The 11,066-nt window shown below is 34.8% G+C and overlaps 1 protein-coding gene across 5 annotated transcripts in view; it reads right to left on the bottom strand.

Moving 5' to 3' along the window:
* Positions 1-4,794: 4,794 nt before the first annotated feature.
* Positions 4,795-11,066, bottom strand: part of HNRNPR (heterogeneous nuclear ribonucleoprotein R) — a 32,999-nt gene continuing 26,727 nt past the window's right edge. For all 5 annotated transcript variants that reach the window (XM_039231657.1, XM_039231648.1, XM_039231665.1 and 2 more), the window contains 3 exons: positions 9,163-9,312; positions 6,214-6,335; positions 4,795-6,078 (listed from right to left, as the gene is read on the bottom strand). In XM_039231657.1, coding sequence (XP_039087588.1) covers positions 5,466-6,078; positions 6,214-6,335; positions 9,163-9,312 — 885 coding nt within the window. In that variant the 3' untranslated portion in view covers positions 4,795-5,465. The remainder of the gene's footprint in view (positions 6,079-6,213; positions 6,336-9,162; positions 9,313-11,066) is intronic.

Genomic DNA, 11,066 nt, shown 5'->3' with positions numbered 1-11,066 from the left:
CTGAACAAGCCAGAAAAGTCCCTTTTGTCCAACAATCATAAATGAGAAATCAAGAAAAGCAGTGTTCACAGGATCCTGACAAAGTTACTACATAAAATGAAAGCCCTTGTTTATATTTGAGGAATTTAAGTTTCCCCCCATAATGTCTACTTTTCTGATCCCATGAAATGTATTTTACTGTTAGTAATTAAGAGCTAACTAACTAGAGTTTGTACTGTTTTTCCCCTGACTTAGATGAAACCCTCAGAATTACTGAGTGTTCCTACTACTTAGGATATCAAATTTTCCAAAGAGCACCATTATTAGTGCAAAATCTATCTTTTCTATCACTGATACACGCATATGAGATGTCAAAAGAGAAACAAGTACCTCAACAAATTGATGCAATCACTGCAATTCTTAAAGTACAATTTCATTGTAGCAATTTACAGGTAGTCTACAGCAAGCTTACAGATAAGATTTCAGGACACTAGCACGTTTAACATACATCTAAGAGATTCTTCCTAGACTGATACACTCAACTGACAAAGGCATAAGAATACTAGGGAGGTTTTTCAGGCATGAATAATTACTTTTAATCAGTGACTATATCACATTACAATGATTTTTTAATAGTTTATGGTTGGAAATACTTAGTTATTTATTAAATGTAACTTCCTTAATTTGTACTTTACTATCATGGAATCCTCCATTATGAGAGATTTGAATCTTTAGTAATCATGTAAAAACTGACTCCTAAATTCTACCAGTATCTACTAAGCCCATCAGCTGTTCTGGGTTTCAGATGAAACGCAAGTTGTTGATAGATCTGTGGTTTTGCTATGTTCAAGATCCTAATATTTTAGCTATGTCATTTCTTCTTGACCCAAAGTCATTATATCAAATGTATCTTTAAAACAAGCCCTCTGCTGTTTATGATAAACTGCTAGAACTTTTAAGTTTCATTTTATAATGTTAAAATTTTTTGGAAGATTTAAAAATAATTTCTCCTAATCCTTATTAAATCCTCTATTCTATCAACACCTTCCTGGTTTTACTAAAATTAGCGTGCAATAAACATCCCTTAAGATGAATTATGTGTTAAGCTACCCAACAAAAATGCAAACATAATAAAGATATGAGAGGGATTGAAATCACAGTAAAATAAAAGCAAATTTACTATCTAAGAGACTTTAGAGTCTATCTTGTAAACTGTCTATTTCGATCACTTAAAATATACCCTGAGTATTTCATTACTTCATACTTGCAGGCCTTTCCTGCTGAACTATAATTTGAGAATACAAAGTATGAAGTACATAATTATTATATGTTCCTATTAAGAACAAAATTATTTAATATTAATGTCCCATTTGTCTACAAGGCCAACATAAATGCCCATTTATAAAATATGGGCATTCTCCCACACTTAATGCCCCACTACTGATAAAAAAAAAATAGGAAAAAAAAATTTCTTACCAACAATTCCACTGGTTATCGTCCCCAGCGAACCCCACCTAGCAAGTCGACATCATGACATGTCAGGTCAGGGCAGCCTCAACCTCGCTTCCCTGATAGTCAGGTGATAAAAGGAAGGAGTTAAAACAGGAAAAGTACACTTGCAGATTTCTGGATAACATCTGAAAATGGTTAAAAAACAAAAACAAAACAAAAAAACCCAGAGCTTCTGGTAACCTCTAAATAAAAAATACATATGAATATATATTTACAAAGAAAAAAAAACTATTCTAGAAAGATTAACAGTAACTATTTCAAATTAAATATAAATATTAATTACTGACCAATACATTAAATATGCAATATTTTTAAGGCTTGGTGTTTACATTTCAAAAATCAGAACTAATTACAAACTTCTAGTGCAAAACTAAACATGCTTGGTTAGTGGATTTGTAGTTCTGAATTCTATAGTCAGTCACCCAATCCCACGCTTACTCAGAACTAAGTTAACAGAAGCTCCCATTCTTAGAGAAACATAAACACACTTATAAATCCAGTGCACTCTTTCTATAAGGCTTTTTATTAGCTGCTCACTTAAGAAATGCCACATGGTAAGGGACAAAACTAACATTAACATTTCTTCCACATACTTCAGTTGGTTTTCTTTAAGAATACTGGATAGCTCAATGTAACAAAATCCTTTGGAAAATCAAAACTGAAAATTTTAGCATATGTAGAAGTCTTTATAATTGACAAAAAATAGCCTTATAGCAAGTATTTACTGGAAGGGTTTTGGCTTTTACAAATAATACACAATTAATAAAACGTAGGTATGATTATCCAAATGGGCAGGAGGCAAATGATGTAATGAGTTTCAAGAATATTATGTGGCTTTATGCTAGGAATGGAATTTTAGGTCTCTTCTCTTGGAATTTAAAATAGAATTTATTTTGATGCATGCTATTCTTTCTAAAAAGAGGGTTCACCTCCCAAGTCAGATTTCAAAGTCAAATGAGAGAAAACTGTCTACTAGCAGAAAGCATTGGGCTTTCTTATGCAGAATAACCCCAGTAACTAAGAAAACTAAAAAACAATTACGCTGAATTCTTTCGCTTAAAAAACTAACTACAGAACCATAGTAACTCAGTTTCCATATAAATTGATTAAATAAACTTGAATTTATTAGAAATCTGGCAACTTATTAGAACTTTTTTGCTTTTAAAAAAATTAAAACACCATCATATAAATACATACATTTAAGCAACTGCTATAAATGAGTGATCAAATAAAAATTAGAATTCCATTATGGGGAAGGGGTGTATTTATGTCAGTCTGAGGAGGGTACCTATGAAGAAGAGGTTGGCCTCAATATGAAGTAAATAGATTTCCCAACACACATTACTGTAGCAGGCTCATAAGTAAAAGCAAATGAATTAAGTTGGGGAACAGAAAAGATATCACAAGAGCAGGAAATGAAATTTCCCAGAACTCATTAAAAAATTTCATTAAAATAAAACACCTAATGAAAATCTAAGATAAAGACCTCCTCAATGGACATATTTGAGGTTTATAGATTAGATAGATTTATTTCTGTGAAAAGTTAAGCTCTGAATCTATTTTCCCTGAATGCTGCTACAGCAATAGTTTACAAGACATCAACAAGGGGAAAAAGCTCTAAAATGAGATTTAATGCTCAAAAAGTTGTGCTTTTCTATTGAATAAAATAGCTGCAAAAACCCTATAAAGCAATATTAGAGGGACAATTCAGGCATATTTTAATAGATGAGAGTAAAAAATTATTTGCAATTAAGGGAAAGGATTTTGACATGGGACCCAAATTTATTTAGTCTTATGTTTTTGCAAGGATTTCTATTTTAGATTGGGTAGGGGAAGCACAATAAATTAATCTGTTTCAGAATCACTTTTTCTCATTCTTAATTTTCTTCATAGCAACTTTGTAGCTGGTAACATCTAATTTTTTAAAAATACAAACAATTCAAGTTTTACTTGTAGATGCTTTCTTCTAAGAAAATTCAGGATTTTATTGAAGTCTAATTTAGGCTTATTGTCATAACTACAGATTGTATTTTCAAAGTTTAAAAGCAGCATTTAAAGTATGTTTGGTGTCTTTACTTGCATACATGGGCATAAGAAAAACAAATGGATCTAAGCTTTACCAAACAGATGCCCATGTTAATTTGAAAATACTATACAACAGACTACATAATTCCTTTAAGAGTTTCCAAAAACAAAAGGAGTATTAATAAGGTCTGTTAACTTACTGAAATATATAATAGTGTGCTTTTAAAGAGAAATGAGATACAGACTTTCATCAGTAAATATTTTCTTATTTGAAGTCAAAAGAGAAGCCATGAAACCCAAAATATGATCTTAAGCACATTCATATTAAGTGGCTTGTGATTTTGATATCTGACTACTGCTATCATAAAAGACACCAAACAGGAACAAAACACAAAATAAAGGTGTGTCCATTTTAGCTATTCTCTAATGGCTTATTTTTATACTTTAAAAACATTTTAGACCCACCTAAGAATAAAACGGAAAGGAAATTTTTATGGCAATTTGATTTTCTGCACTGTCAAAAGTTGGGATTCTTTGTTCCTCTTATCCTCAAGTAAAACTGTCATTGCAATAATTCAGAATTTCTAAAGCAAACAGGGAAATAAGTGTTATAATTTGGCCAATAAAAACTTTAGCCACTAGGGTAGTAAAAAAAACAAATGAAAGTAAGAAGTATTAACAGAAAGTCAGAAGCGGATATTTTTAAGCCTCTCTTATAAGGCATGAGTGCTTTTCAAAGCAAATTTACAATAGGAAATTATATTCCTAAACCAGTAACTGAAGTGATAGTCACAATCATATACATTAAAACTGACGTTTAGTCCGCAGTGCGATTGACGCCACAATACTAACATTTTTTCCTGTTATACATTCACTTATCCAGCAAATATGGTTTTCAGGCAACAAATTATCCTTTATAGAAAGAGTGTGGGTCAAAATAAATTGCAGTCTGCTTCCCCAGCCCCATTTTATTTAACGCAAATTAACCAATGCCTGCAAGAATGTTCAAAAGCCTTTGAACCTGTTTTATAAAAATAAAGGAAAAAATCTCAAAATTAGAAGAGACTATGAGAGAACACCAATCAATAAAGTGCTATTTGGAATAAATACTAGAATTTAGACTAATTCTCAGTCTGATAGCCACAATACAATTGGAATAGACAAGAAATTTTGCATGAATTTGATCACTCACATAGGCAGTTATAATTTGAAAACAATATTCCTCGCAAGGATTACGAATAAAATAATGTTTTAGGACACAATTGAATTTGAAATAGGTAATGTTTTGAATAGATTTTTTAGTTTTATTGAAATCTTACATGAACAAGAAATTGGAAATACAATCACATCAAAGAACAAATTGTCACGGCTTTGACGTTTAAGCCAAACAAATTTTGTAGGGCAGATTTCAAAAAGGTGTGAAGTTATAACAATTTAAAAACACAGTTAACCTACTTCTAGGAATGCAAAACATACAATCATAGGTTATTTTCAATACAAGAAAACTTAAATTTGTTTGCTTTAATTTCTTAAAACTACTAAGACAAAGCACTAGCTTGTATTTTTATTTACAGCATACTCCATACTCCTATGTAATCTATTCCAAATCCAAAAAAAATGAAACTGTCCAAAACCAAAGGTTCTGCAAAATCATGATTTAACAGTGTGCTCAGGTTGGTTTTGAAGCTAAAATGAAGCCTGAAACGATAAAAGCATTGTAACCCCCAGAATAAGGGAACTCTGCAAGCCCAATAATGTCCAAGAGCATTTATGAAAAGAGGAAAAAAATAAAAAGACTTGAGTATATATACAATAGTGATTTCTTCAGCCCAGTACAAATGGCAGCAAACTGCTACTTAAAGATGAAACAGTTAAGCCAATTTTTTTTGAAGAATGTAGATCTAGAGCCAATCGGATCTTGCCAATATCATTTTCAAGCCCTCACTTGTCTATTTCCACTGTTGCCCATAAGTATCCTGATAAAATTCTTGGTTGTCATTATTGTAACCATAGTTACCAGAATAGTCACCACCTTGCTGAAGCGGCTGCTGAGCGATGGGTTGGGAACCCCAGTTCTGTTGGTTGTTGGTCTGACGGCGCTTGGAATCAGGCTGGTTGTACCCGTCTGCCTTTCTCTTGCCTCCTACATTGCCCCCACGATTGCCCCGAGATCCACGGGAACCACGGCCTCTCTGCTGTTGTGCAGGACCCCCTCTGCCACCCCTAGATCCTCTTGGTGGTCCCAAAGGTGCCCCCCTCTGTGAATAGCCAGCTCTACCTCTTGGAGGTGGTGCTCCCCGCCCCCTTGGTGGTGGTGGAGCACCTCGCCCTCCCCTTCCTCCTCCTCTTCCTCTTACTGCATAGCCATCATCATAGCCGTAGTAGGGATCTTCATAGCCTCCACGATAGTCGTGATAATCATAACCATAGTAATCATCATAGTAATCTTCATAGCCATAGTAATCTGGAGGGTAGCCATATCCACCTCTCCCCCCACCACGACCCCGACCTCTAATTGGAGGTGGCATACGAGGAGGAGGGTGATAGTAATAATCTTCATACCTAGCAATGGAAGGAAGGGAGAAAAGAAAAAGCAAATTAGCTTACGTCAAGACTATTCCTAATTTTTTATTAACTGCATCTCTATTACCAGGTTATTCTTTGTTCAGAGATGTATTTATTAAAATGTAGACTCACGCAGTGCTTCTGGAAGCCTGTCTAGCAGCTTGGCGCTCTTTCCTTTTCTTGTCTGGTGGCTTGGCTAAGACTATTTCAATTTCTTCCCCTTCTATTTCTTTGCCATTCATTTCATCCATGGCCTATACAAGATTGCAAAAATAAATTTATTTTGCAAGTAAAGAAGTACTTTAGACATAATTACAAAAACAGGTCTGTGTTACTTAATACAACTAATGAACAATTTACTTCACAACTACCTGAACTGGGAAAAGAATGTGGGTGGCTCAGTAGGTTAAGTGTCCAACTTCAGCTCAGGTCATGATCTCATGGTTTGTGAGTTCAAGCCCTGCATCAGGCTCTGCAATGACAGTGCAGAGCCTTCTTGGGATTCTCCCTCTCCCTGTTCCTCTGCTCCTCCCACTAATTATATTGAAAACAAACCTGATATCCTACTATTCTATTTTAAAAAGGTAAGAGGATTGGGGCGCCTGGGTTACTCAGTCGGCTGGGTGGCCAACTTCAGCTCAGGTCATGATCTCAGGGTTCGTGGGTTCAAGCCCCACATCGTGCTCTGCACAGACAGCTCGGAGCCTGGAACCTGCTTCAAATTCTGTGTCTCCCCTCTCTCTATCGCCCCCCCAGCCTCTCTCTGTCTCTCAAAACTGAGTAAACATTAAATAAACAAGTAAATAAATAAATAAAAGGTCAAAGGCCTTCTAGGGCTGCCTACCGCTGCTCCTTAATTCCAAATAGCTAATCCCTCAAAGTTGAGCCATACCAAAGATGCAAATCCACACCTGGGAAAAGTGCCATATGAACACAAGCTTTTCAGGATTTGGTTTTAAATAAAAAACATGGCATTCAACATGTAAATCTGAAAGTACTCTTCCATAAAAATCTTAAAGACAAATGACATTACTAAATGAGGTTGTCAATGAAACTGAACAAGATACTGACCAAAAACTACCTAGGTTTCCCCCACCAACACTTCACCTAACACATACTCCACCTGAACAGTTAAGATCACAGAGCCCAGAACAGGCGTGGATTCATGAAGACTCAAGTCCTCACCTGGGAAGCAGTAACCAAAAGCATTCTACGCTCTGTCCTTCAACTGTTGTTCCACCTAACAGCCTCTGCCATACATCAAAGTTCAAGTAACTCAGTAACAAAGTATCACCTTCTCACCACAGCTTTTTTGTTTCCTTACACAACCTTTTCTTCTCTGGATAAAGAGAATAAAATGCTTTATCCATAAAGTGCATTCAGTGATAAAAAGTATCTGAACAAAGATTGTATCAGTCCTCCTCTACAAGCTAATTTCTCCCCTTTATCACATTACCTTTTGACTATTTCACCTAAAGCAACTAAATTAAGTCTACAAAAGCTCCCCAGTTGCTGAGAAATCTTGTAATTTGGCAAACTACCGTACCAATTTTTATAATTATTTTCAATTGGAGGCAACCATTTATTTAATAAGAACTGAATGAAAATAAGTATTTAGAAGGTATAAATTTATCAGTTACCGATGTTTCATACATTGGCAATTTCAGAAACAAAGCATTAAATTCTGTACTAAGCTGTGAATTTTAAAAGTAGTGCTCTCTCACTAATTAGCTTCCACCAAAAAGCAAACCAACAGCCTGGGTGGCTCAGTTGGTTGAGCATGCAACCTCAGGTCAGGTCTTACAATTTTAAGTTCAAGCCCCACGCTGAGCTCTCCGCTGTCAGTACAGAACCAGCTTCAGATGCTCTGTCCCTGCCTCTCTCTGCCCCTCCCCTGCTCATGTGATCTCTCTCTCAAAAACAAACATTAAAAAAAAGCAGCAAACTAATAAATTCTAACTAGTCAAAGATTCTATAAGGCACACTTTAAAGCAGTACACCCTGAGGAGGAAACAAAAACTGCTCAAATTAAAGGCGGCACCCCTCCACCAACAGAATATGTAGAAAAAGAACTAAGCCTGAATGAGTCACTGAGCATTTTGAACCTATCTCCCCAAATACCTAAGAAGCTTTTTTAGTGTTTTGTCTTCTTTCCCCCAATAGGAAAGGTGACAGGAACAAGAAACTAGAAATTTTACACATTAAAAATGGTACTAACCAATTATCAGCAAAAAAACAGCAGAGTATTCAGGTTTGATGTTGTAGCCATCACATGAAACTACTTTTTTCACAGTTTTCATTACTATCATCAAATTAACTATTACATGCAAGAAATATCTCTAACAACCACTGAAACCAGCAAAAACAGTTAATACTATTAGAATTCTAAAATAACTGATGAAAGGCAAGGCTAAAGGGGTGCCTGGGTGGTTCAGTCAGTTAAGCATCAGACTTCAGCTCAGGTCGTGATCTCACGGTTTATGAGTTCCAGCCCTGTGTCGGGCTCTGTGCTGACAGCTTGGAGTCTGGAGCCTGCTTCAGATTCTGTGTCTCCCTCCTCTCTGTCCCTCCCCCACTTACAATCTGTCTCTCTCTCTCAAAATAAATAAACTCTAAAAAAAACAGGCAAGATTATGAAGAACTAACTATTCTCTCAGAACACATCTGCTGAATTAAATATGCTATACTGTTTGTGAAGTCACGTACAATGCTCAGGGTTCCTTCATAAATCCACAAAGTAGTTATAATATATTCATTACCTATTTACTATTTACAACAGCTAATTATTCTACCTTGTAACATTTCCAAGGCATCACGCTATCATAGTTTAGGCTTATAAAAACAATACAGAGATTAAAAATATTTGCCTGAAATGACAAACAGGTTAGTAATAATCAGGCTTTAAAATATGAAGTCTTACCTGTTACACTATTACCACTTCATAGATTATTAAAAGAAAGTTCCAGAGTTCGGCAAAAGCTGAAAACCAATTTTATTTCAGTTTTTAAAGTCATTTTATCGGTTTAGCAAGTTTCAACAACAAAATTCAAATATCAAGACACAAAATTTCAAAATCTCTACCTTAACAGCTGCTCCTCTGTCTTCAAAATGAACAAATGCATAATCTTTCAATTTCTTCACTCTTTCGAGTTTTCCAAATTCAGAAAATGACTTTTCCAATATTTCTTCTGTCACTGTAGTAGCCAAGTTTCTCACAAATAAAACTTTCACCTAATACAACAAATACACAAAATTGGCACTGGCTACTTAATTTTAGCTGAAGTCTTTTATTAAAAGTATTTCTTCCTATCCTCATGGCAGCCTTGCCTTTTCAAAAATATTAAACACTAAGAGTGCATCACAGAAGTATGAAAACTGCCAAGAAAATTACTGTCAGTTACCACTATATAGAGTATTGGATCCTTCTCCTGCCCTGTCACTAAAATCCCTAACACCGTGAATAGAACCTTCAAGGAACCAACACATAATTACTAATTTGATTCAAAAATTTAACATCATCCCTAAACACCCCCTAAAACAACATGTTTTTGGGTTTTCTCACCTAGAACTGAATGAGCAGATTCTAAAGTTCATCATGAAAAAATAAACAGAAATGGGGTGGAGGGGAGAAGAAATATTAGAGACAAGCCTTACCAGATATAACAAATTATAACTCTTAAATCACTGGAACAGTGTAGTGTTCACCTGGGTAAAAATAAAAGTGGGGGGCGGGGGGGACGCCTGCCTGGAACATGGCAGTGGAACATGGAATTCTTGATCTCAGGGTTTTAAGTTCAAGACCCATGTTGGGTGTAAAGATTACTTAAAAATAAAAACTTAACAAAAATAAGCTGGATTTATACCTCACACTATATACCATGATAAACTCCAAATAAATAAAAAAATTTTAAAGGAGTGGACAGGGATGAGGATAGGGAGAAACTGAAATATATTAGAAGAAAATAAGGGTAATTTCTTTATGTAACATGGCTCTAAAGAAGCCTCTGTTATTTAAAATCTAATATATAAAGGAGAGATAAAATTCAACTACTAGAAATAAGTGACTTTCACATGGCAAAAAAAAAAAAAAAAAAAAAATACCAGAAGCGGAGCCAAAAGACAAATGACCTGTTTTACAGAGTTCATCTTTCTTTTTTAATATCAGAGCTCCAGAAAATAAAAAAATAACTCAAACAATAGAAAGATATGGATAATTCACAAATACATGGTTCATATAAAGAAACACAAATGGCCCTTCAACATATTAAAAACTTAAACCCAAGCATAGTAAGAACAGCAATTCATAATGGCTTTGAGATATATCATTTACCAGACTGGCAAAATCCAAAAATATAAACATACACTATTTTAAGAAGGATGAGGAAAATGGGCCTCTTATATTTTGCTGGTGTGTAAGTAAAACAGTACCAGGGGAATACAGCCATATCTTAACTGCACATGCATTTATACTTTTTGGCCCACATTTTTATCTTTGAGAATCTTTTCTACAGACATATCTAAACTTTCATCAACTAACAAGATACAAGCTCATCATTACAGTATTGTAATAATAAAACATTAGAAACAACCCAATGTCCAGTTAGTTGAATACAGCATAGTATAATCCACAGAATGGAACTATTATGCAACCATAAAAAGTGAGGAAGAGTTCTAAGAGTGGATATGAAGAGACTGCCAGGACACACTATTGGTAAGACATATTTTTCCCTTTTTTACATCTCTGAAATAAGGATCCAACTTATAGTCAAGGTGACATGCAAGCACTATGTCATAATTTAATTGGTAACATTTAATAATTTTTTAGTGGTATAAGTAATAATGATACACTTCCTGAGAGCTAATGAAATAGGACAGTGAATAAAGCAAATGTAGATCAGTGAATATAGTAGGTTACCTATAACCATCATCTAAAAAGTCAGGAAAGAACTACTAACAGAACAAATCAGAGACTACTAAAACTGGGT

The sequence above is a fragment of the Hyaena hyaena genome, unplaced genomic scaffold, assembly GCF_003009895.1.
Source record: "Hyaena hyaena isolate Hyena2069 unplaced genomic scaffold, ASM300989v1 scaffold_3, whole genome shotgun sequence".
Classification (NCBI taxonomy): Eukaryota; Metazoa; Chordata; class Mammalia; order Carnivora; family Hyaenidae; genus Hyaena; species Hyaena hyaena.
The sequence above is the reverse complement of the archived record's forward strand: the minus strand, read 5'-3'. Positions and strand labels throughout refer to the sequence as shown.